Here is a 27,907-nt window from a genome sequence, read left to right as displayed (position 1 = left end):
ATATTTTACAGTCTAAGCACCGACTGTGTTATAAGTAAGTCAAATGGAAACACAAATATAAGACTTGAATCAATCTTTTCCTGCATTTATTCTGTAAATAAAAGTTTTAGTGTCGGTGCATTTTGGCAAAAAACGACTAATTCACACCGCTGCAGTGATCACGTGATTTTGTGTCGTCTCACACGGACTTTACAGACTTTCTGCAGAATTTTTAGACTTGGGCCAAGTGGAGAAAGTCTCTCACATATACACGTTGTCCGGAGAATCTTCACATTTACAATTAATACGACCTGCGCGTTATTTCCTTATTTGGTTGTGTTGTGTGCGTTTGCAGTTTGTGTGTTACAAAAGTTCTAAAACAGTTGGAACACAGGTCTCTAAAAGATGGCATGTCATACTACTACTACTATCAATCAATCAATCAAATTGTATTTGTATAGCCCATATTCACAAATTATAATTCGTCTCATAGGGCTTTAACAGGGTGTGACATCCTCTGTCCTTAACCCTCAGCAAGAGTCAGGAAAAACTACTAAAAACCCTTTTAACAGGGTAAAAATATGTAGAAACCTCAGAGAGAGCCACATGTGAGGGATCCCTCTCCCAGGACGGACAGAAGTGCAATAGATGTCAGGTGTAGAAAAACATCATCAAGATTAAAGTTTTTAGCAGCATTGATGAGTGTAAACATCTTGAAGGATAACTTCAATACTATATGTCAAGCAGTCCTGCTGCAATCATAGTCCATGGTCAGCAGCCAGCAAGATAATGATCCATCATCCAGATCGGATCCACTATAGTCCAAAGTCATTGTCCACTGCCGCTTATTAAGATCCACTAGTACTACTACTACTAGTTCTACTAATACTACTTCTACTTCTACTCGCACGGTTCAGTTCATCGCTGGTTTGGGTATTTTCATTGGATAGGAAATATCAGAACAAATACTGATGGACCCGGAGTTTATGACTTTGCAACTTGAAAGAATCAAATGAGTTAATTCAATTGCAAAGCAATCGAGGGGATCACATTATGTCATTTGTTGGTGTTCTCTCGCCATTTAGGAGTTCATCTCATCACAGCCTATCCAAATAAAAAAGCAATGAAGTAAACAAGTAAATAAATATATAAAGAGCTAAATACGTGATTGTTCTGCCGGCTCGGTGCCCCTGCAGGACCTCTCGGTGTGCCGCAGCAGCTCAGGGGCCGCCGACTGCTAAGACTCCTCTGGCATAGAAATGACTTCCTCTTCTTATGCAAATGTCACAGAGAGACTCTGATCCACTCCTAATCGCCCAGTAATCACTTTCTGGTGTTATCCTTCTGTGTTGGGAAGAATGGGTTTCAAAAATCTGCTGTGATTATGGTCAGGAGATTATACAATTTCAGGACATGTTGAGTTTGAAGATTTCAGACACGCGATGATTTGAGCTTCAAAATTAAATTCTTGATCTGCCAGATGGCCATTGTTAATGACACGTAATGAAGGAGACCTTCAGAGATATATAACTCCTCAACTATTATTTATTAAGATGTTTCATTATTCTGCAGAATCTGCTGCAATATGCGAGCACCATTGCTCCACTGTTATCTAACCGGCTCCTGCTTTAGAAACGTAAACAAACAGATTGAAAAATAAATGAACCGTGCAAAACGCTAATTGTGATGCGTTGATAATAAACCCTGATGCTCACATTTACCATAAAGGGGGAAAAAAGTTTTTCAGCCATCACGATGCATTTAACCCTTCGTCGTGGAGAGAAAATGACGCGCTGGGGAAAAAAGGCAAATGATCTCATGGAGAGTTTTTCCCATATATTCATTTGTTGAATAACCTAATTAATTAGACACAGACTATTCTTTTGATAGATACCTGCGGATCCCCGGGAGATGCTCACAATGAGCCGCCATTATTCATCCGCTGCATTAGCAACACGCGCTCTCAGACAGGCACAACAATGATGAGTCCCTTTGTTGCTATTAGCATTCGTGGATAAAAAGGGAGTCATCTCCCAGTTTGCTGACATGAAGTGTATAATTATCATTCCATGTATAACAGGCTGCTTATTTGCCCCAGTGACATCCTCAAAGGGGAAGGTTGCAGTGCAGTGATCCATATCCCCTTATCTCTCATTCCCCTCGGGGCGCCAGATTCAGCGTAGAGCAGCCGGCTAATAAAGATGACAGAGGTTGGAGCCACTGTTTAAAGGGACAGGCCACTGTGTTTGTTTTTTACCCTGCAGAAGAGAGAGTGCATCTTTGAAATGCAACATAAAAGAAATGTGTCTAGGTTTCCTGACGGCTGTGTGTCCCCCGTGGAGAACGTCACTCACAGAAAATGGGGCTTTATGTGTTTTTTACACAAGGAAAGCAGCGAATCCGAGCTCCAGTGTGTGTGGAGTGAATGTAAAGCATGAAGCTTCTTATATATTTTTATTTAGTCTAAATAAATGTTACTTTTCATAAATATTAGGAAAAGGGAGTTAATAAGAAGTAAATAGTGAGTAAATATATATTGTTTTTTATTGTTTTTCTTATGTGTTTTGTATTTATGTGTGTTTTTATGTTTCTATTTTTATTGTATACACCAATAACCAGAGCAAATTCCAGTTAGGTGTAAACCTACTTGGCAATAAATAGCTTCTGATTCTGATTCTGATTCTGAAATGAACTTCTGCAGCTCCACTATGAACATAGCGTGATAGGCCTCGGTGGTGAAACCCCCCCCCCCCACGATGACATTCAAGGGCAGATAACCGGAAAAAAATAATGACCACAACAATGACTCCAGAGTTCATCCTTGGAACGTGAATATTCCATCACACACGTGCTACATTCTGTGGGTGCAGTGTATATATTTATCTGAATATGTCACATTTGCATGTTCAAGGCTCCGATGCCACATCCAGACACACAAAACTCCTGATGTCTTTTTCCAGTGTTTAGCGAAGGGGCTGTTTCCGAGGGGCGGCCAGCACAAACGGTGGAGCTGCTCCTTCTGATGGACTTATAATCAGGGGCGGGAACCCAGAGCGAAGTGGAGAAGACGGGGGAATGTTCAGTCTGTCGTTTTAATGATGCTGCAGTCGAACGAGCAGTCTGCGGACGACAGCAACACACTCCACTGCCAAGTAGGGCACACTAACTGAATAACTCAGTGAGCACGAGCCCTAATAACAGAGCAAAGGGGAAAGCAAATAGTGATCACACTAAATGTGTCCTACGCTGAAACTAAAGTTATGTGAAAGGCCGAAGCAGGCGGACTCCAGAATGTTCCGGAAAGAGAAGGTTTAGAGGAATGAGCCGCGTGGAGCATAGTTTATTACCCAGGTTGATTCTCATTACCCTGGGGGAAGAGGATGGAGGCGATGTGAAGATGCCGCGGCAGCCGAAGCCACACGATGGTCAGAGGCCAGAGACGCCCTTCAGCACAAACCTGAGCTGCACCTCAGCTAACGGAGCTGATAGGGATCTGCCCACGGTCCCTTCTGGAGATAAGAGGCTGTGGTAATGTAGGGTTCTCCGCCCACTGAGGCTGAACTGAGACCAGAGATGAATAAAGTGAGAAAAAATAACTTTACTGGGTTAAGTGTTGTGGGAAATGATCAGATGAACCCAGAGTTTCTCATTTTGTTTGTTCAATTGAAACTGCAGGATACAGGACGATGTAAATATCTTAGTAACGTTGAGCCGAAAATATCTTGAGCTCCCCCTGGTGGCTTGCTGCAGTATAGGTCATAAATCCTGCCTCCACCACGTTAGCAGTTGGAACATTAACCTCACTAAAAAGTCAAAATACACATGACATACATGGTTTCTGTGATTTTAGTTGTCACACACATGTATGTTCAAGTGTCTTCTGGTAGACGTGGTTGTAAATGGTCATTTGATGCTATAAAGTTTCATGATTGACAGCTGACACTGGCTCACGACTGGATGGAATGAGTTTATCGACTGGGGGTTCGATCCCACGGCTCCATCTCCAGATCTCTAAATGTATCTGGGATAGTTTGTCTTCTGGGAAGCGGGAGGAAGCAGAGACGCGTCCTCCACCTTTATATACAAAACAACTATTTAGCCGGCCCACCGGTCTCTCAGACATAATCTGACTCGACGATAACATCTAAGCTCCAAATTGAAAATGCTTCCAAAGAGATATAATAATTCTGATAGAGAACATTGCTATATTTCCCCCCCGAAAGGAACGAGTCGGCAGCGGTGTGACTGTTCAACACAATAGAGCAGAACAGAGGAGGTGTTCTCTGCACCTACACAATTACACCAGTGGATTAAACAGCAGGAAGTTGGACACCCGGGTCTCCACACAGGAGTGAGTTGTGTGAAGGTTCTCTCTCTCTCTCTCTCTCTCTCTCTCTCTCTCTCTCTCTCTCTCTCTCTCTCTCTCTCTCTCTCTGTGTGTGAGCTGCTCCTCTGTGCTCACAGATTCCAGTTTCCCAGGCAACCTCCGTCTTGAAGATTTTAAACTGGGATTGAACACACGACGCCTCCTGTGTCTCTCCACAGTCAAGAAGAAACAGGATTACGGTACTGGAAAAAAAAAAAAAACCACTCCACTTCCCGGTCGAGTATCCGGTAACATCTCTTTTCCCCTTGCATTTTGAAGGGGAACATATGGCCGGGTAAAAAAAAAAAGAAAAAGGGGGGAAACAGTAAATCCAGTGACACACTGCCCTCAGGTAATGCACTCCTATATTTCTTGGCAGACTGTGACAAGAGAAGAAGTCATTTGCATAGCTGTTATATTGTGCTCTGACACTGTCAACAGCTTTAATGGGATTTGTCAAAATGTGGGCCACAAGTAAATCTGAGAAACACGACCGGAGGCACTGTGGGAGTGTTCGGGGTATTAGATGAAGGAATGAGGTCCACTGTGTGTGTGTGTGTGTGTCTGTGTGTGTGTCTGTGTGTGTGTGGGCTGTCGAGTGTCTCACTCTAATCCCAGAATAAGTTTCTTCTCTGGAAGTTGACGGCGCACAGTCGTAGGCAGGTCAGCGGTTTATGAGCTATCGTCACGTTTCCAGATATAAACATCGTGTTCTCCTCGAGCGACTGAGGCAGCTGGACCTTGTTCAAGGAAACAGCTGGTGAGCACTTGAGTGCACGTGCACAGAGCTGAGGTGCTGTTAACACGATGTCAATATGTGGAGAGGGAGGAGCGGTGCACTGCTGTCTGAGGTGTGAGCCCTGGGTTTAGAGTGGTCCTTCACTTTGGAGTTTCAAGATTTAACCACATGGAGCCCAACTGACACTGACACTGATATATCCTTAAGAGGCTCGATATTTAAATACATTTAATACAGTAGTTATATGCAATAAATTAAAGAAGACGACTAATTTAGAGAACTTTATAGAAGTTTTTAAAATGTTAACATATGCCAACTTTTTCTCCATCGCTTTTATTATTCTATGCATTTTTAAATTTGTTTAATGCTACATAAAGTTAAACATAAACCCAATAACGTTGTGTCGGCTCATCTCGACAACTGCTAAAAATGTATCTGGCTTTGATAAATACAAACAAACCAGATCTGTTATCTCCTCACTTCTTAAATATCTGAATTAAATTAAAGTAGAAGATTTTTATGGTCAGAGCAAAACAAATGAATAACGGCAAAAGTTAATTTATTGAGAAAGTTTTTGAACTTTTAGAGACCTGTGTTCCAACTGTTTTAGAACTTACATAAACACAAAAACTGCAAACGCACACAACACAACCGAATACGGAAATTACCCCGCAGGTCATATTAGTTGCAAAAGTGTTTTTGAGCAGCTAGGACACATAATCCTTGTCAGATTTTAAAGGTTAAATGAGATTTTAAATGAGCTAAAATGTCCCACAGTCACTTTATGTCCCCCCCCCCCCTTCTCCATTGTTGTATGTGTTATGTTGTGCAATAGTAGGAGTAGAATTGACGTTGGCTAATTATTAATAATCATGAAATATGATTATTAAAATAACAATTATTTCTTAAAAATAATCAAAAATGATAAAGCTATTAATTAAGAAATGTAACACATTTAATTAGAAATGATACGGTTATCCATTAATAATAGTTAAAATAATTAATGAAAACAATAAAATTATCAATTAAGAATAATACAAATCTGTAATCATTGCTTATTGTTGCGGGGCACCACCCTGGTTACAGGGACCAACGATACAATCTATAAATATCAGTCTCATAATGATAAATGTCAAATCAATAATCTCAATATTTAATATTAATAATTATTTAATTAACAGTGAAGGCTACTAAGTTCGAGCACAGGCAATCATAATCCAGCTGCAATCACATACATATGTACAAATAATCACAGACTACAGATACTTTAATTACAAAAGCATTTATTAAAAAGGGGAAATAAAGTTATAATGTTATTCAATGATTCATCATTTTAACAAGCTCCGATATTTCAAAGATAAACACAGCAGCAGCACTTATCACAATTCAGAAAATACATGTAAAACCGGCGGTCTACCTATGTATGTCTGTCTCGGTGTGTGTGTGTGTGTCTGTGTCAAAGTGTCTCTCTGTGTGTGTGTGTGTGTCTATGTGTATGCATGTGAAATAAAGTTAGTGTTATTTAATGATTCATCATTTTAACAAACTCCCATATTTCAAAGATAACAACAGCAGCCGCTTATCACAATTTAGAAAAACACATGTATTCATCTATGTGTATCTGTGTGTGTATCTGTCTGTGTCTATCAATGTGTGTCTGTGTGGGTGTGTCTGTGTGTGTGTGTGTGTGTGGGTGTGTGAGAGAGCGAGAGAGAGAGAGAGAGAGAAAAAGAAGGGGGCGTGGCGATGACGCAGTCACTTGGTGACGTCACATCTAAGATGGCGGCCGATCATGATTCGTGGAATCAAGGCCTAAAAACTCTCAAAATGGCGGATTGACTACAAAACAAGATGGCGGAGCCGTTATGAATTTAGAGCCAGAATGGGAGGAGAGGGAGAGAGGAGGCGTGGCAATAATAGATTCAAAATGGTGGTTTAACTTGCGTTATCCAAAATGGAGTCTATGTTAATGACACCATGTGGCCGGAGCTCACACTGGTGGTCGTCACATGAATTACACAAAGGGATTTTCAGACAAAGAGAATTCTTTGTCTCTGCTTTGGCGTTCGGCCGCATGGCTTCCAGATGTGTCCAGCCTCTCTGAATATAGATTTAACTATGTTACATGAACTGTATTCTAAATACAGATCAGATGTGTATATAGGTCGGTTTAGAAGGAGAGAGAGAGAGAGCATACAAGGAGAGAGCAAAGCTCTTAAAAGCACCGTCAGAGACAAGTTACATTTACTTTACCACTCAGCACCCAAGTGGCGTTGTGTGCTGAGGTTTGACCGGTAAAGTCTCTTTAAAGTTGTTCAAACGGTCACAATGAGCTGGAGACGCTGCTCACGGCGCTTAAAAACTGTGGCACAAGGCCGTAACCGGAAACCGGAAGTGGCGAATCGCCGCTAACACTAGAGACTCGGCGGTCTCATACAAAACAAATACATTCAAGTATTAAAACAATACGCTACGTATTAGATTAACATCTGCCCAGACAATAAAGCCTCTTACTGTACCACCCTCGCGGTGTGCGTGCGCGTCGGGCCAGTGAATCACGTGGTCTCTCAAGCGGTCTTCGGCCGCTGGACCGGACAAACAGCGGATTTGCTCGTGCTGCTTCGATGGGATGAACGTCGTCCTTCTTCTTCAGGGATGTGGAGCTTGTGCTCCTCAGCGGAATGAATCTCGCGCTTCTGCAGGGGACGGCTGTGGAAGCCGTTTGTAGATCGTTGGGAAAAAGAAACTAAAGTCCGTGGGGAAAATGGAACTGAGTCTGAGATTGTTCCGTGTGCAATTTCCTGTTTGGTCTTTTCAAGTTAAAAGAGCAAAAGTCCTTTTGAAAATAAAAACGTCGACTGAGATAAAAGACAATGAAAGAAATGAAAGAAAATAACTCTGGTTGCCCCCTTTTACATCTAAATCAGCTGGGAGGCCCCGAAGGGGGCCTGGTGTTGTCTTCAGAGCAGGGTAAAAATGGCAGCGATTATTGGGGTCTCAGTGGTTTTGTTCTACCTGAGAGGTCCTCCTCCTTGAGGAGTTGGTCATAGGATGATGCTGGCTTTAAGCCAATTGAGTGTCAGAAATGGATCTGAGTGGGCGGGGCTTGGAACTGAGCGGGGGTTTCTGGGAAAACCCCAGGACATTTCTCCACCACCAGGGGGAGATTCTTGAGCCTGCAGGAGGATGTTTCCCGCCCAAAGTTTAACAACCCTTTGTTCCTCTTGGCTTCAGTGTCTGGGGGCCCCCCGCTGGGCTCTGGCCCAACAGTCCCCCTTTTGGTCTGGAGAGTGGGCTGTGACCCCGGTCTCCAGGGCAAACTATGGTCGAGAGTCCAGTGATAATCCATGAGAGGTAATCCTTGAGTGGAGTTGAAGCAGTGAAAGTTAGTTCATTATGAGGCAGAGAGGCATAAATGTCTTCGAGGCATGAGTCTAAACAGAGAGAGGTAATTGTCTGGGCAGACAGGCTAAATAACATATATTCTAAAACACGGCACACACTTTCAATTTCACATAATGCTTATCGGCAGTTAGTTAAAATACCAATGAATTTCGGTGAAGAGTGAAATGAAAGAAAAGTGGAAACACGAACAGAAGAAAATGTTTGAGTAGGTGCTGGTGTTTTGAGGTAAACATGTGTGTTATCCTGTCAAACCAAAACATTTAGAACGGCGAGTCACGTTCTGTTGTTCGCTAATCTGTGAATTTATGATAAATCCTATTTCTAGGTTTTCAGATCTACAGATATTGGAATTTCACTGCCAAGACTGAATTGCCAAGTGTACCCGTGAGGGCTGCACAACCGTAGTGGTAACGACTTCAAAATCCTCAACGAGGTCTAAGGAGGTTCACTACCTGAACTACGTTATACAAGTTACTGACAGAGGGTCTAAAGCATGCAGCTATTGATGGAGTGAGTGGTTTGAGCGTTTTTTTTTGTTTTAAAGTTGGGATTTCTTCCCCCCCTTTTCAGATGTGGAGGTGAGAGGGGGTTTCTGGCAGCGCCTTGGTCCTTCCCCGTCATTGAAGTCATCTTTGGGAGTGGAGAAGGAGGGCGTCTGCTCCTAGTTTCGCCAACGGGGTTCAGTGTCTGGTCTCTCAGTGGAGCCTGAAGGAACACGTGGCACAATGTCTCTCATTGCTTCATCCACACATCTCCGTATTTACTCCTCTGTCCCAGGATGCATCCCATGTGTTGGCTTTCGGTCACCACATCTATACTCCTGGTACTGATAGGGTTTCCGTCTGTTCCAGCCCCTACTCCTCTGTTGAGAGGGATTCAGGTGCTGAGGTCGAAACTGTTTGTGGGGCTGGTTGAAATCCTCACTCCCTTGGTTTTGTGGGGCGCCCTGTTGGAAGGGTCGCTGTTCCTGGTTCTCTTTGCTGGGGTTCATCTTGGCGTGGGGAAAGTTGTCATCTTCCAGCGCCGGGTCCACATTTAGTTGGATTTGAACTGCCAGAACCACGGTGTCGTCTTCGTTGAACCCTCGGTTGTCTGGGTCGAAGCGATAAATGTCTTTTTTTTTAAGGGGCTCTAGCTGCCGGGTGCAGATTTCCTCTCTTTGAGGGGGTGCTGAGTCATCAGGGTCTTCTGAATTGTGTGTGCCACAGTATTCATCTTTGTGGCCACCATCTCTTGCACCGGGAGTGGAGGACCATCCAGGACGCAACCGTGAGTCATGGTGCGCCCCTGCCTGAGTGGCAGACTGGGAACTCTCCTTCAGCCCTCCAGGACGGATTCCTTCCGTCGTTGTGGTGTGGATCAGCATGGCTCCGTGCAGGATGTGTTCCTTCTGGCTGGAGTGGATGCTGTGTGTCCGCTGGAAAGGCATTTGGAGTGCCTCATAGCGGTCCCAGGTCACTGCACGTCTAGGGGTTGAGTCCGGCCCCCCCTTTGGTGTTGAGGGGGTTGGAGCGGTCGACTGCTGGGTGTGTCTGGCTCTCCAGAGCAAAGCTTCCTCTGCAAGAGGGTTGCGTAGCTGTGCTCGCAGCTTTTCTCCCAGTGTCTCTGTTCCGCTGGCTTCACCGGGAATGACGTCAGCTCCTGGCCCTGTCATCAGGGATATCAGCTCGAGGGGGGGGCAGCTCTGTTTGACTGTGCCCCCCTTTCTGCTGACCTTTGACCTTCCGTGCAGAGCTTCGTGCTCCTGCTACGCCTGGTCCTGTTCTGTGCGGGTCTCGATGATATGCCGCAGGTGGGAGTTTTTCTCCTGCTCCGCTCGACATGCTGCTTGCATGGCCTGGAGCTCCTTCGCATGTTCTTGGGCCTGCAGCTCGGCTCTCTGCTGGTAGGGGAGTGTCAGTTGACCCAGAGCATGGGGTATTTTTGGATGCGGGCCAGTGGGGTTGATCAGGTGAATGGACAGTTCTTTAATCTTACGATCGCAGGTACTTAAATCATACTCACTCAACTCACTCACTTCATCACTAGAAAAATTGATCAGACTGGCGACTGTCTCTGACAGGTCGTCTGGTCTTGAGGGAGCCCTGCCCCAGTGTGGTCCATGCTACTCATCTTCTGAGTGCGCAAACACCTGGTGGGCTGCTCAAGCTTGCTTAGATAAAAGCGGACAAAAACTCAATTATAGCATTTCTATAAAAATTGCTCAGACTGGCGACGGTCTCTGACAGGTCGTCTGGCCTTGAGGGAGCCCTTGCCCCAGGATGGTCCATGCTACTCATCTTCTGAGTGCGAAAAGAGCCTGGTGGGCCGCTCAAGCTTGCTTAGGTTAAAAGCGGATAAAAATTTAATAAACACTACACAAGATGCACAGGTGAGCTTCACTCTGTGTCTATATAGTAGCGCTATGTAGGATAGCTCGATGGCTCAATCCTTAAGACCTAGTTGGTTAACAAACAAGTCTCAACAAAACTAGTCTCTCAAATCTAGTTTGTTTCCTTAAAATTAAAAAGCATGCAGAAAATTCTCCAATAAAAAATATTACTAACCTACTGAAACGTAGTCAGCAACCAACCATAGCTATACACAACGCCTGCTTAGCAAAGGGAATTAAGAATAAAGAAAATTCAAAAAGAGAAATAAATTTCCAAAATTATTTTTCTCTTAAGAAAATGAATTATAATTATTGTGCATTGAGATGACACAACCACTAATATGCAATAAGCAGCCAACCACGGATACACAAGGCAATAGTATACCTGTTTGGCACAGGTGCAAAGGGATTACAAATAAAAAAATTCAAAGAGAAATAAATTTCCAAAATTATTTTTCTCTTTAAGAAATTAATCATAAATATTGTGCATCGCGAATACACAACCACCGATTGCACTCTGCAGCCAACCACAGATATGCAAGGCACGAGTGTACCTGTGTTGCAAAGGTGCAGGGGAATTTAGAAATTAAAAAAAAAATTATTTGCAGAGAAATAATTTTCAAAATTATTTCTGGATCATTGTACACAGTATTATGATACAGCTGGAGTTAGATAGCCTCAAGCAGCGGCACCATTTATGTTGCATGCGTGAAGCGTTCCGCCCTCACACGGGGATCCATTTATGTTGTGAGGGATAAAAAAAAAGTTTTGGAAGGAGAAAAAAAAATTAATTAATATCTTTTTCTTCAAAAATTAATTTCTGGGGGAAAATGAATCTGGATTATTGTACAGTATTATGATACAGCTGGAGTTAGAATGTCTCACACGGGGGCACCATTTATGTTGTGCAATAGTAGGAGTAGAATTGACGTTGGCTAATTATTAATAATCATGAAATATGATTATTAAAATAACAATTATTTCTTAAAAATAATCAAAAATGATAAAGCTATTAATTAAGAAATGTAACACATTTAATTAGAAATGATACGGTTATCCATTAATAATAGTTAAAATAATTAATGAAAACAATAAAATTATCAATTAAGAATAATACAAATCTGTAATCATTGCTTATTGTTGCGGGGCACCACCCTGGTTACAGGGACCAACGATACAATCTATAAATATCAGTCTCATAATGATAAATGTCAAATCAATAATCTCAATATTTAATATTAATAATTATTTAATTAACAGTGAAGGCTACTAAGTTCGAGCACAGGCAATCATAATCCAGCTGCAATCACATACATATGTACAAATAATCACAGACTACAGATACTTTAATTACAAAAGCATTTATTAAAAAGGGGAAATAAAGTTATAATGTTATTCAATGATTCATCATTTTAACAAGCTCCGATATTTCAAAGATAAACACAGCAGCAGCACTTATCACAATTCAGAAAATACATGTAAAACCGGCGGTCTACCTATGTATGTCTGTCTCGGTGTGTGTGTGTGTGTCTGTGTCAAAGTGTCTCTCTGTGTGTGTGTGTGTGTCTATGTGTATGCATGTGAAATAAAGTTAGTGTTATTTAATGATTCATCATTTTAACAAACTCCCATATTTCAAAGATAACAACAGCAGCCGCTTATCACAATTTAGAAAAACACATGTATTCATCTATGTGTATCTGTGTGTGTATCTGTCTGTGTCTATCAATGTGTGTCTGTGTGGGTGTGTCTGTGTGTGTGTGTGTGTGTGGGTGTGTGAGAGAGCGAGAGAGAGAGAGAGAGAGAAAAAGAAGGGGGCGTGGCGATGACGCAGTCACTTGGTGACGTCACATCTAAGATGGCGGCCGATCATGATTCGTGGAATCAAGGCCTAAAAACTCTCAAAATGGCGGATTGACTACAAAACAAGATGGCGGAGCCGTTATGAATTTAGAGCCAGAATGGGAGGAGAGGGAGAGAGGAGGCGTGGCAATAATAGATTCAAAATGGTGGTTTAACTTGCGTTATCCAAAATGGAGTCTATGTTAATGACACCATGTGGCCGGAGCTCACACTGGTGGTCGTCACATGAATTACACAAAGGGATTTTCAGACAAAGAGAATTCTTTGTCTCTGCTTTGGCGTTCGGCCGCATGGCTTCCAGATGTGTCCAGCCTCTCTGAATATAGATTTAACTATGTTACATGAACTGTATTCTAAATACAGATCAGATGTGTATATAGGTCGGTTTAGAAGGAGAGAGAGAGAGAGCATACAAGGAGAGAGCAAAGCTCTTAAAAGCACCGTCAGAGACAAGTTACATTTACTTTACCACTCAGCACCCAAGTGGCGTTGTGTGCTGAGGTTTGACCGGTAAAGTCTCTTTAAAGTTGTTCAAACGGTCACAATGAGCTGGAGACGCTGCTCACGGCGCTTAAAAACTGTGGCACAAGGCCGTAACCGGAAACCGGAAGTGGCGAATCGCCGCTAACACTAGAGACTCGGCGGTCTCATACAAAACAAATACATTCAAGTATTAAAACAATACGCTACGTATTAGATTAACATCTGCCCAGACAATAAAGCCTCTTACTGTACCACCCTCGCGGTGTGCGTGCGCGTCGGGCCAGTGAATCACGTGGTCTCTCAAGCGGTCTTCGGCCGCTGGACCGGACAAACAGCGGATTTGCTCGTGCTGCTTCGATGGGATGAACGTCGTCCTTCTTCTTCAGGGATGTGGAGCTTGTGCTCCTCAGCGGAATGAATCTCGCGCTTCTGCAGGGGACGGCTGTGGAAGCCGTTTGTAGATCGTTGGGAAAAAGAAACTAAAGTCCGTGGGGAAAATGGAACTGAGTCTGAGATTGTTCCGTGTGCAATTTCCTGTTTGGTCTTTTCAAGTTAAAAGAGCAAAAGTCCTTTTGAAAATAAAAACGTCGACTGAGATAAAAGACAATGAAAGAAATGAAAGAAAATAACTCTGGTTGCCCCCTTTTACATCTAAATCAGCTGGGAGGCCCCGAAGGGGGCCTGGTGTTGTCTTCAGAGCAGGGTAAAAATGGCAGCGATTATTGGGGTCTCAGTGGTTTTGTTCTACCTGAGAGGTCCTCCTCCTTGAGGAGTTGGTCATAGGATGATGCTGGCTTTAAGCCAATTGAGTGTCAGAAATGGATCTGAGTGGGCGGGGCTTGGAACTGAGCGGGGGTTTCTGGGAAAACCCCAGGACATTTCTCCACCACCAGGGGGAGATTCTTGAGCCTGCAGGAGGATGTTTCCCGCCCAAAGTTTAACAACCCTTTGTTCCTCTTGGCTTCAGTGTCTGGGGGCCCCCCGCTGGGCTCTGGCCCAACAGTCCCCCTTTTGGTCTGGAGAGTGGGCTGTGACCCCGGTCTCCAGGGCAAACTATGGTCGAGAGTCCAGTGATAATCCATGAGAGGTAATCCTTGAGTGGAGTTGAAGCAGTGAAAGTTAGTTCATTATGAGGCAGAGAGGCATAAATGTCTTCGAGGCATGAGTCTAAACAGAGAGAGGTAATTGTCTGGGCAGACAGGCTAAATAACATATATTCTAAAACACGGCACACACTTTCAATTTCACATAATGCTTATCGGCAGTTAGTTAAAATACCAATGAATTTCGGTGAAGAGTGAAATGAAAGAAAAGTGGAAACACGAACAGAAGAAAATGTTTGAGTAGGTGCTGGTGTTTTGAGGTAAACATGTGTGTTATCCTGTCAAACCAAAACATTTAGAACGGCGAGTCACGTTCTGTTGTTCGCTAATCTGTGAATTTATGATAAATCCTATTTCTAGGTTTTCAGATCTACAGATATTGGAATTTCACTGCCAAGACTGAATTGCCAAGTGTACCCGTGAGGGCTGCACAACCGTAGTGGTAACGACTTCAAAATCCTCAACGAGGTCTAAGGAGGTTCACTACCTGAACTACGTTATACAAGTTACTGACAGAGGGTCTAAAGCATGCAGCTATTGATGGAGTGAGTGGTTTGAGCGTTTTTTTTTGTTTTAAAGTTGGGATTTCTTCCCCCCCTTTTCAGATGTGGAGGTGAGAGGGGGTTTCTGGCAGCGCCTTGGTCCTTCCCCGTCATTGAAGTCATCTTTGGGAGTGGAGAAGGAGGGCGTCTGCTCCTAGTTTCGCCAACGGGGTTCAGTGTCTGGTCTCTCAGTGGAGCCTGAAGGAACACGTGGCACAATGTCTCTCATTGCTTCATCCACACATCTCCGTATTTACTCCTCTGTCCCAGGATGCATCCCATGTGTTGGCTTTCGGTCACCACATCTATACTCCTGGTACTGATAGGGTTTCCGTCTGTTCCAGCCCCTACTCCTCTGTTGAGAGGGATTCAGGTGCTGAGGTCGAAACTGTTTGTGGGGCTGGTTGAAATCCTCACCCCCTTGGTTTTGTGGGGCGCCCTGTTGGAAGGGTCGCTGTTCCTGGTTCTCTTTGCTGGGGTTCATCTTGGCGTGGGGAAAGTTGTCATCTTCCAGCGCCGGGTCCACATTTAGTTGGATTTGAACTGCCAGAACCACGGTGTCGTCTTCGTTGAACCCTCGGTTGTCTGGGTCGAAGCGATAAATGTCTTTTTTTTTAAGGGGCTCTAGCTGCCGGGTGCAGATTTCCTCTCTTTGAGGGGGTGCTGAGTCATCAGGGTCTTCTGAATTGTGTGTGCCACAGTATTCATCTTTGTGGCCACCATCTCTTGCACCGGGAGTGGAGGACCATCCAGGACGCAACCGTGAGTCATGGTGCGCCCCTGCCTGAGTGGCAGACTGGGAACTCTCCTTCAGCCCTCCAGGACGGATTCCTTCCGTCGTTGTGGTGTGGATCAGCATGGCTCCGTGCAGGATGTGTTCCTTCTGGCTGGAGTGGATGCTGTGTGTCCGCTGGAAAGGCATTTGGAGTGCCTCATAGCGGTCCCAGGTCACTGCACGTCTAGGGGTTGAGTCCGGCCCCCCCTTTGGTGTTGAGGGGGTTGGAGCGGTCGACTGCTGGGTGTGTCTGGCTCTCCAGAGCAAAGCTTCCTCTGCAAGAGGGTTGCGTAGCTGTGCTCGCAGCTTTTCTCCCAGTGTCTCTGTTCCGCTGGCTTCACCGGGAATGACGTCAGCTCCTGGCCCTGTCATCAGGGATATCAGCTCGAGGGGGGGGCAGCTCTGTTTGACTGTGCCCCCCTTTCTGCTGACCTTTGACCTTCCGTGCAGAGCTTCGTGCTCCTGCTACGCCTGGTCCTGTTCTGTGCGGGTCTCGATGATATGCCGCAGGTGGGAGTTTTTCTCCTGCTCCGCTCGACATGCTGCTTGCATGGCCTGGAGCTCCTTCGCATGTTCTTGGGCCTGCAGCTCGGCTCTCTGCTGGTAGGGGAGTGTCAGTTGACCCAGAGCATGGGGTATTTTTGGATGCGGGCCAGTGGGGTTGATCAGGTGAATGGACAGTTCTTTAATCTTACGATCGCAGGTACTTAAATCATACTCACTCAACTCACTCACTTCATCACTAGAAAAATTGATCAGACTGGCGACTGTCTCTGACAGGTCGTCTGGTCTTGAGGGAGCCCTGCCCCAGTGTGGTCCATGCTACTCATCTTCTGAGTGCGCAAACACCTGGTGGGCTGCTCAAGCTTGCTTAGATAAAAGCGGACAAAAACTCAATTATAGCATTTCTATAAAAATTGCTCAGACTGGCGACGGTCTCTGACAGGTCGTCTGGCCTTGAGGGAGCCCTTGCCCCAGGATGGTCCATGCTACTCATCTTCTGAGTGCGAAAAGAGCCTGGTGGGCCGCTCAAGCTTGCTTAGGTTAAAAGCGGATAAAAATTTAATAAACACTACACAAGATGCACAGGTGAGCTTCACTCTGTGTCTATATAGTAGCGCTATGTAGGATAGCTCGATGGCTCAATCCTTAAGACCTAGTTGGTTAACAAACAAGTCTCAACAAAACTAGTCTCTCAAATCTAGTTTGTTTCCTTAAAATTAAAAAGCATGCAGAAAATTCTCCAATAAAAAATATTACTAACCTACTGAAACGTAGTCAGCAACCAACCATAGCTATACACAACGCCTGCTTAGCAAAGGGAATTAAGAATAAAGAAAATTCAAAAAGAGAAATAAATTTCCAAAATTATTTTTCTCTTAAGAAAATGAATTATAATTATTGTGCATTGAGATGACACAACCACTAATATGCAATAAGCAGCCAACCACGGATACACAAGGCAATAGTATACCTGTTTGGCACAGGTGCAAAGGGATTACAAATAAAAAAATTCAAAGAGAAATAAATTTCCAAAATTATTTTTCTCTTTAAGAAATTAATCATAAATATTGTGCATCGCGAATACACAACCACCGATTGCACTCTGCAGCCAACCACAGATATGCAAGGCACGAGTGTACCTGTGTTGCAAAGGTGCAGGGGAATTTAGAAATTAAAAAAAAAATTATTTGCAGAGAAATAATTTTCAAAATTATTTCTGGATCATTGTACACAGTATTATGATACAGCTGGAGTTAGATAGCCTCAAGCAGCGGCACCATTTATGTTGCATGCGTGAAGCGTTCCGCCCTCACACGGGGATCCATTTATGTTGTGAGGGATAAAAAAAAAGTTTTGGAAGGAGAAAAAAAAATTAATTAATATCTTTTTCTTCAAAAATTAATTTCTGGGGGAAAATGAATCTGGATTATTGTACAGTATTATGATACAGCTGGAGTTAGAATGTCTCACACGGGGGCACCATTTATGTTGTGCAATAGTAGGAGTAGAATTGACGTTGGCTAATTATTAATAATCATGAAATATGATTATTAAAATAACAATTATTTCTTAAAAATAATCAAAAATGATAAAGCTATTAATTAAGAAATGTAACACATTTAATTAGAAATGATACGGTTATCCATTAATAATAGTTAAAATAATTAATGAAAACAATAAAATTATCAATTAAGAATAATACAAATCTGTAATCATTGCTTATTGTTGCGGGGCACCACCCTGGTTACAGGGACCAACGATACAATCTATAAATATCAGTCTCATAATGATAAATGTCAAATCAATAATCTCAATATTTAATATTAATAATTATTTAATTAACAGTGAAGGCTACTAAGTTCGAGCACAGGCAATCATAATCCAGCTGCAATCACATACATATGTACAAATAATCACAGACTACAGATACTTTAATTACAAAAGCATTTATTAAAAAGGGGAAATAAAGTTATAATGTTATTCAATGATTCATCATTTTAACAAGCTCCGATATTTCAAAGATAAACACAGCAGCAGCACTTATCACAATTCAGAAAATACATGTAAAACCGGCGGTCTACCTATGTATGTCTGTCTCGGTGTGTGTGTGTGTGTCTGTGTCAAAGTGTCTCTCTGTGTGTGTGTGTGTGTCTATGTGTATGCATGTGAAATAAAGTTAGTGTTATTTAATGATTCATCATTTTAACAAACTCCCATATTTCAAAGATAACAACAGCAGCCGCTTATCACAATTTAGAAAAACACATGTATTCATCTATGTGTATCTGTGTGTGTATCTGTCTGTGTCTATCAATGTGTGTCTGTGTGGGTGTGTCTGTGTGTGTGTGTGTGTGTGGGTGTGTGAGAGAGCGAGAGAGAGAGAGAGAGAGAAAAAGAAGGGGGCGTGGCGATGACGCAGTCACTTGGTGACGTCACATCTAAGATGGCGGCCGATCATGATTCGTGGAATCAAGGCCTAAAAACTCTCAAAATGGCGGATTGACTACAAAACAAGATGGCGGAGCCGTTATGAATTTAGAGCCAGAATGGGAGGAGAGGGAGAGAGGAGGCGTGGCAATAATAGATTCAAAATGGTGGTTTAACTTGCGTTATTCAAAATGGAGTCTATGTTAATGACACCATGTGGCCGGAGCTCACACTGGTGGTCGTCACATGAATTACACAAAGGGATTTTCAGACAAAGAGAATTCTTTGTCTCTGCTTTGGCGTTCGGCCGCATGGCTTCCAGATGTGTCCAGCCTCTCTGAATATAGATTTAACTATGTTACATGAACTGTATTCTAAATACAGATCAGATGTGTATATAGGTCGGTTTAGAAGGAGAGAGAGAGAGAGCATACAAGGAGAGAGCAAAGCTCTTAAAAGCACCGTCAGAGACAAGTTACATTTACTTTACCACTCAGCACCCAAGTGGCGTTGTGTGCTGAGGTTTGACCGGTAAAGTCTCTTTAAAGTTGTTCAAACGGTCACAATGAGCTGGAGACGCTGCTCACGGCGCTTAAAAACTGTGGCACAAGGCCGTAACCGGAAACCGGAAGTGGCGAATCGCCGCTAACACTAGAGACTCGGCGGTCTCATACAAAACAAATACATTCAAGTATTAAAACAATACGCTACGTATTAGATTAACATCTGCCCAGACAATAAAGCCTCTTACTGTACCACCCTCGCGGTGTGCGTGCGCGTCGGGCCAGTGAATCACGTGGTCTCTCAAGCGGTCTTCGGCCGCTGGACCGGACAAACAGCGGATTTGCTCGTGCTGCTTCGATGGGATGAACGTCGTCCTTCTTCTTCAGGGATGTGGAGCTTGTGCTCCTCAGCGGAATGAATCTCGCGCTTCTGCAGGGGACGGCTGTGGAAGCCGTTTGTAGATCGTTGGGAAAAAGAAACTAAAGTCCGTGGGGAAAATGGAACTGAGTCTGAGATTGTTCCGTGTGCAATTTCCTGTTTGGTCTTTTCAAGTTAAAAGAGCAAAAGTCCTTTTGAAAATAAAAACGTCGACTGAGATAAAAGACAATGAAAGAAATGAAAGAAAATAACTCTGGTTGCCCCCTTTTACATCTAAATCAGCTGGGAGGCCCCGAAGGGGGCCTGGTGTTGTCTTCAGAGCAGGGTAAAAATGGCAGCGATTATTGGGGTCTCAGTGGTTTTGTTCTACCTGAGAGGTCCTCCTCCTTGAGGAGTTGGTCATAGGATGATGCTGGCTTTAAGCCAATTGAGTGTCAGAAATGGATCTGAGTGGGCGGGGCTTGGAACTGAGCGGGGGTTTCTGGGAAAACCCCAGGACATTTCTCCACCACCAGGGGGAGATTCTTGAGCCTGCAGGAGGATGTTTCCCGCCCAAAGTTTAACAACCCTTTGTTCCTCTTGGCTTCAGTGTCTGGGGGCCCCCCGCTGGGCTCTGGCCCAACAGTTACTTTCAGCATGTTCCTGCATTTGATTTTCTTGTGTTCTGTCAATAAGATGGAGGTACACAGAGCTCCGTATTAAATCACCTTTCTCCTCTTATGTTTAGCAGAATAGATTTAGACAGTTCTCTTCCTGCCACGTATTATTATTATTCTCTCATGGAAGTCATACTTGTTGATTACTATTTGTTCTACATCAACGACTAATTGTCCCCTGAAGTTGTGGCGATACTAAATAAATACTGAAAGTTGTGGGCGGAGCCTGGGAGGTCGGGTGTGACGGTTAAATGTAACCAAACTAATTGTCAATTACAAGACAGGAAACGGCGCAGGTCCCCAGGTGGTGCTGAAATCATGCAACATAAATAAAAAAACAGCTGGCCTAAGAACAGTGGAATCTTTAAACATTGAAATGACTTTACTGAAATGTACAGTTGGATGTGAGGATCGTCGTTCCTGCACAAAATGATGAATTCGTATATAAAGAAATGTACTTTTTAACACACAGATATAAAAACGTTGTCTATTTACTGTGGCACATTAAACTAACGCTTTCCAACTGATATGTCGAGGCTGTAAAGCTAATCTGACTTGTGATGGTTCTGAGTAGAATCTGTTGAGGCAGATGGCTTCATTAAAATTTGACAAGCTCTCAACGGTGCCGAGCCGATGATGGAGATTTACGACTGTCTTTGGTCATTGTCCTTTTCCGCAGCTATCGATCTGGTCATGTTCCACCGCCAACACCAACACGCCCACACGGGAGGAGAGGGAATCCACCACGCGTGATATATAGGCCCAGATCTACCGTGATGTCTTTCTCCCTTGTGTATTGAGCGACTGCATCCTCCACGATTCCCAGGAAACGGTCGGGGAGCTTTTCAGAAGTGAGCCGGGAAACTGATGTTTCAATATTCCTCAAGCTAATTATACTTGAAACCACTTTGTCGTCTGCGCTGCGTCTTGAGACATTTCAGATCTGATGATTACTGTGCTCTCTGTGATTCGCTTGCTTTGGATTGTTGTGCTTTAAGAAAAAAAATCAAAGCTCTCCACACACACACGAGCTGAAATTCCACCACAGACAAGATGTATTATTTAAGTGAATGTGTAGCCAAGTGGAGCATGTAGGAGTTATTTAGAGAGTGTGTCACAGCACAGTCACACTCATTCATTCTCCAGGAAGGGAATTAAAATAGTCAAAGTGAAACACATTCTTAAATCTCATCAGGAAAAAAAAAACTAAAATCAAAACTAATAAAATCAAAACGTGGATTTTCACACAGCTTCTTTTGTTTTGTTGCATTTTCCTCTTTATCTTCAGCTTCTGGTTCTTCCCAGTGAATCGGATTGTACCCTCCCACCGCAGCACTCAATTCAGCAGAGAGCAGGATTATGAATACAGGTGAATTTGACTCATAATAATGAAATGGGGGCCGAGGTGGACACGGCTGGATGATGGGGGAGAAGCTGCTCGGCTGCAGCGCAGAGGCCAGTGGTAAATTAGTTGTGACTTGTAACGGGGGGGGGGGGGCAGACACTCGGTGAGAGAGAGAGAGAGGGATCCCAGAAGAGTTATGTCGAGGGGAGGATGGAGGAATTCTGTAATGGGGACAGAGAGAGAAAGAGAGAGAGAGAGAGAGAGAGAGAGAGAGGTAAGGGGGGGGGGGGGGGGGGGAGTAGAACAGGAGAGCACGGCCGGTTGATCCAGTGATTACAATTAAGCTTATTCCCGTTGTGAGATGTCCCACATGTACATGTTCACTAGAATGAGGTGCAGAGGACATTCTTCTCCCAAACACCCGTCCCATCAAGTTATCCATCATTACTATTTGGTGTGCTATTAAAGCGGGGGGGGGGGACAGCTTGATGGCATTACACATCCATAGGGCTTAATCCACGGCCTCGCCCTCTGAAACCAGTCATGTGGCCTGCAGTGCAGTATCACACCCACTCCAGAGGCTTTCATTTATTTGCTCTTGAAGCATTAGCTGCGGGAGGCGATGCAACGTCCATTACCAGGGCCTGCTCTCGTCCACTCCCTGTCTCTCTGCTAATCTTGTCTCATCTTCCCCGTGAACTAAAAACGAGAGGCATCATAAGTGATTCATGCCTCGTCCACTTCAATCATCCACTTGGACCACAATGGATCCAGGAGGTAGATATTCTATATACAGTGCCTTGCATAAGTATTCACCCCCCTTGGACTTTTTCCCATTATCTACTGTTACTAACTGGAATTCAAATAGACTTAAATAAACTTTTTCCCGTTTGATCAACAAAACATGCATAGTACTTTGGAGGTGCAAAATAAATTTTATTGTGACACAAACAATAATGAGAACAAAAAAGTTGACATCTGTTGGGTGCATAAGTATTCACCCCCCTGTGTCAATACTTGGTAGAACCCCCTTTCGCTGCAATTACAGCTGCAAGTCTTTTGGGGTATGTCTCTACCAGCTTTGCACATCTAGAGATGGAAAGGTTTGTCCATTCTTCTTGGCAAAAAAGATGAAGCTCAGTCAGATTGGATGGACACCGTCTGTGAACCGCAATCTTCAAGTCTTGCCATAGATTCTCTATTGGATTGAGGTCTGGGCTTTGAATGGGCCATTTTAAGACATTAACATTCTTTAATCCAAACCATTCCTTTGTAGCTCTGGCTGTATGTTTAGGGTCATTGTCCTGCTGGAAGATGAACCTCCGCCCCAGTCTCAAGTCTTTTGCAGACTGCATCAGATTTTCTTCAAGGATTTCCCTGTATTTGGCTCCATCCATCCTTCCCTCTATTCTGACCAGTTTCCCTGTACCTGCTGAAGAGAAGAATCCCCACAGCATGATGCTACCACCACCATGTTTCACTGTTGGGATGGTGTGCTCAGGGTGATGGGAAGTGTTGGGTTTTCACCACACCTAGCGTTTTGCATTGAGGCCAAAAAGTTCAATTTTGGTCTCATCTGACCAGAGCACCTTCTTCCACATGTTTGCTGTGTCTCCCACATGGCTTCTGGCAAACTCCAAACGGGATTTTTTATGGATCCCTTTCAACAATGGCTTTCTTCTTGCCACTCTTCCATAAAGGCCAGATTTGTGGAGTAGACGACTAATAGTTGTCCTGTGGACAGATTCTCCCACCTCAGCTGTGGATCTCTGCAACTCCTCCAGAGTAACCATGGGCCTCCTGGTTGCTTCTCTGATTAATTTTCTCCTTGTCCGACTCTTCAGTTTGGGTGGACGGCCTCCTCTTGGTAGGTTTGCGGTTGTGCCATATTCTTTCCATTTTCTTATGATGGATTTTATGGTGCTCAGAGAGATGTTCAAGGCTCTGGATATTTTTTTATAACCTAACCCTGCTTCATATTTCTCCACAACTTTATCCCTGACCTGTTTGGTGAGCTCCTTGGTCTTCATGATGCTGTTTGTTCAGTAATGATCTCCAACAAACTCTGAGTCCGTCACAGAACATGTGTATTTATACTGAGATTAAATTGCAGACAGGTGGACCCTATTTACAAATTATGTGACTTGCAAATGTGACTTGTGAATGCAATTGGTCGCACCAGATCTTTGTTAGGGGTTTCACAGTAAAGGGGGTGAATACATATGCACTCAACACTTTTCAGATTTTTATTTGTAAATAATTGTGAAATCCATGTAATATTTCCCCCCACTTCCAAATGATGCACTATTTTGTGTTGGTCCATTACATAAACTCACGATGAAATAAATTGTAATCTGTGGTTATACCATGACAAAATGTAGAAAAGTCCAAAGGGGGTGAATACTTATGCAAGGCACTGTATATCTGATTCAGAAGGTACAGTCTATACGCCTGCTCTTTATGAAAAGTGAACCGGCGTCTGATCCGGCTGAATAAAACTTGAGTCTGTGGATTATTTTTCAGTATGATTGACAAATGACGCATTAAGCTGCCTGAATGACCCGGATCAGGATTGAGAGCACGTCACTCACACGGAGTCACCACATCAGCTCAGGTTCCCTGTAGCTCTCTGCTGATGCTGTTAACCCCAACGACCTGAGAACAGTCTGTAACTTTGTTTTATCGCCTCAAAACTTCAGCCACTTTAAATCAAAGCAGACATTTTCTGCTCGTATTCAGGTTCACCGTTTTATTTTGGGTCACTAGTTGAAAATGGAAAAAACACATCACTGTCCTCAGACTTGGCCGTGGCTGCAGCTCCTCTTTTCAGCCTCTGTCTGAAACACCTGGTTTTAGCTCCTGTCTCTTTAAGACCCCCTACTCCATCTGCATCTGGATACATCTGTACCAAACTAGCATTGTGGTACAGATGTATGGGGCAGATTAATGATGAAGCTTATCAACAGCTTCAGTTTGCTCTCAGTGGAGAAAAGAACCCTTCACCGCCTTCTTTTAATCTTTTAACAGAACTTCTACAAACAGTAAAACTTCAAAAAAACACTGGAGGAAAGAATGTCCTCAAGTATTTTTCTCATTTCTGCCAAACCTGCAATTGGTGTTTGCAAAGCTCGTCTATGCAACTTTCTCTTTTTCAAACTTAAGGAAAGTTTGCTCATAATAACTGTTACTAGTGTCTCCCCCCGATTCATAACACAATATATAACATATAACATAGAATATAATTAAAAAAGAAGAGTTCAATTTGTCAAGAACTGATTCACAGTTGTGAGGAACAGTGGCCGATGTGGAAGTGGAGCTCACCACCTCAGTCTCAGGTTAATTCAATGATTAGCGAAGGTGCCGTGTGGAACATTTATATCAAATGATACGGAAAGGTCGAGTGAGCGTGTTAATGAAAAGAGCAAGTGTGGCTTTAATGCTAAATTCCTATACCCCCCCCAAACTGGAGATCATATCTGCCAAGTCTATGAAAATAACTTTTTCACAATTTAGGGGATAAAAGAAAAAATACTTCATCTTATAATATAATAATAAAAAACTAAAGGGAACTCGAACCAAGTCCATTACTTTTATCTGTAGTTTGGAATATGCTGTGATATAGGATTTGAGTAAGTGTGAAAGGTTCTCTAAAATGATCAGATTTATCTTTAGTACATCCTCAGACGTGTTAATTCTGACTCCACTCTGGAAGTGTTCGACATTAATAAATCCTCAAAGAGAATATTTCAGGTTCCAGCAGCACAGCTGAGCGGCTGCTGAAATATTCAGTGCACTCAGCCCGCTGTCTCATTGGCCAAGTTTCGATTAGACACGAGGATTCCCCAGGTGAGTATCAACCCTGGTTCCATTCGAACAGGAGGTAAAATGAGAAGTCAACAGTATTTAGTCAAATAAAAAGGCAGAGATTAAAGAAACTTTGGCAGCCGAGTGTCAGTAATGGATTTATAATTTATCAACGGTTTGTGCTGAGCAGTGGCCACCGGAGAGACGGGGCCCGATTTCTGTTACAACCTCCTTCCTTTCCCTCGTGAGAACACTTAATATGGGCAGCTCTATTCAAGGAGTGGTTATTTAAACCACAGCTATCAATAGACGCTGCAGCATCCTGACAGAATATAAGCATAACAACACTCTCCAATCCCTGCCTGATTAAATGAAATTGTCACGGCAATGAAAATGATCTATGGCGCTGAGGTGAATGTGCAAAGTGCCATAAATCTCTTTTTTTTTGTCCCACCTTGAGAGGTCAGGCATTTGCTAAGATGAGTCCAGAGACACGGGTTTATTTCACAATAATAAAAGTGAGAAAGCAGAAGCTACCCTGAAGACAGAGTTCCTGCCCGAGCGATAAACCGCCGCTGGCTCATTAATGGACAGTGTCTCATCGCATGGTGGCGGGTGAAGGCGAAGTGAATGTCACCACCTTGTTGTGTTATCTCCATTGAAAACCATCAAATCCTGCACACGTATTCATTAAGTGTGATGAAGAGGTTGGAACGTTGTGCCACGACGATGCAGTAAAAACAACGCAACAAAGGTCGATTCACATCCTGAGTGAACACAACAGGAATAAACAATGAAATCTAAACACAACACACACACACGTGAACTGTACAGATGTTGTCTCTTGTGCGTTTTTTTACATATTCCAAGTGGCAACAAACCGTGACATCGCTCTGAAGCCTCAACTCCATATTTGGAGGAGCGGGGGGGTGGAGCCTGATTGAGAGCTCGAGGACAGCGCACCAATCGGATGTGACTAGCTGCCACTCAAAATCAATGCCCTAATTTGAATCGGGACCATAATATACAAAATGAACTTCATGCTGTATTGAAGCAGATTTTTTAACTACAGATTGAGATTATAAAAGTTTACTGACGTTATAAAGTGAAAGGTAAAGTCTTTTAGTTTTTGCTGCTGGTCATTGAGAGAACAAAGGTTTCACTTTCCGGACCCAGAGTTTAAGTTAATTTGTATATACAGTCTATGGAATATTTCAACATTTAAAGTCAGAAGACTCAAAAGAGACACGGTTAAAGTTAATGCATCCCAGGCTGGGACATTTCAGTCTAGCATGAGACAAGCTAGCGACAGACCTGAGCCTACATGTCCCATAATGCAATGCAATTCAATCTTCAGCCTGAGAGCACCGTCAGGATTACTATCATCATACTTTAGAAAGTTTCCTCCAGAAAGAGTGAAGAGATGAGAGGATGCTGCCGTCCACACAGGTAGAAGACTCCGCCCCTTAGAGCATCATCTATCGTACAGGAAGTCAGAATCTGCAGCGCCACAGACGTTCACTGGTTTGTCCCGGAAACCCATGACTCATTATAAAATGTTATATAAATCCATCCCAGCCCGACAACATCGACAACACAGCACAGAAACAGAGAGAGAGAGAGAGACAGAAAGAGAGAGAGAGAGAGAGAGAGAGAGAGAGAGAGAGAGAGAGCATTTCACAGAAGAGCCATAAGCTCCGATGATAACATTTCAGTGCCTGTACCACATTATACAAATCCAATCACCACTCGGCGACTCGGTGTCAAATAATTTAACACAAAGCTGATCTGCACAGCTCAAGACTTATTGGGGAGGTTCTGGTTTTTTTTGGGGGGGGGGGGCGGGCGGGCGAAAAACAAAACAAAGGGTCAGATGAGGACGTGAAACCAGCAGCTGCCACTGTTTCCCAGTTCGAGTGCTTATCGCTGAACAAAGTTCTCCTCCGTGAACTGCGGCATTTTTACTTTGATCGAAAACTTTTTATGGATCACACAGCAGCTCTGAAAAATACTAACAGACACACAACCATTTATTTTGTTTGTGAGTTTGTTTGTTTTTCTCCTTGAACACGTAATTTAATTTTATGGCAGCACTTACGCAGCGTCGTGGGCCAATGTGGGGATTTTAAATAACTGATAAAGTGTTGAGTCGACCAGCTGTGAACTATTATAACCACCAGCAGATTGAGAAATCAATCCCCCCCCATACAGCTGCCCCACATCACGTCTCCTAACAAGAGCAGATTGACAGAACGTGGCTGCTCCATCAACACGTGGTGTGACCTCCTTCAGACGCACAACAAGCAGGAGAGAAAGACCGATGAGCTCGACTCACCCGGTACCAGACGATCTCTCGAAGCCGTCCGTCGGTCTTGAAGTTACACTTGAGTGTGACGGTCTCTCCCACGACCACGGGCGGCAGCGGCTCGATGGTAACTGTCAAATATCCTGGAGGAAAAAGAGAGAGTTTTGTTAGAATAGAAAAACTTTGCGTGAACGATTCATATATATATATGTGTGTGTTTTTGTGTTGCGATAAAAGAGTAAGGAATCGTTTGAGGGAACCAGGATTCAAGCTCACTCTCCCACGTGGGGCGGAAGTATCTCGGTGAATAGCAACTCAGTGGTGGTTCCTGAACGAGGCCGGAGAATTCATGTTGCAT

The 27,907-nt window shown here is 43.5% G+C and overlaps 1 protein-coding gene across 1 annotated transcript in view; it reads right to left on the bottom strand.

Moving 5' to 3' along the window:
* The window catches only part of igsf21a (immunoglobin superfamily, member 21a), a 105,560-nt gene extending 77,653 nt beyond the window's left edge, over window positions 1-27,907 (bottom strand). The window contains exons 1-2 of the mRNA XM_053444773.1: window positions 27,826-27,907; window positions 27,580-27,692 (exon numbers count right to left, since the gene is read on the bottom strand). Of these exons, the coding sequence (XP_053300748.1) occupies window positions 27,580-27,692; window positions 27,826-27,907 (195 nt within the window). The remainder of the gene's footprint in view (window positions 1-27,579; window positions 27,693-27,825) is intronic.

The sequence above is a fragment of the Pleuronectes platessa genome, chromosome 2, assembly GCF_947347685.1.
Source record: "Pleuronectes platessa chromosome 2, fPlePla1.1, whole genome shotgun sequence".
Taxonomy (NCBI): domain Eukaryota; kingdom Metazoa; phylum Chordata; class Actinopteri; order Pleuronectiformes; family Pleuronectidae; genus Pleuronectes; species Pleuronectes platessa.
This window is presented reverse-complemented; position numbering and strand designations above follow the sequence as displayed.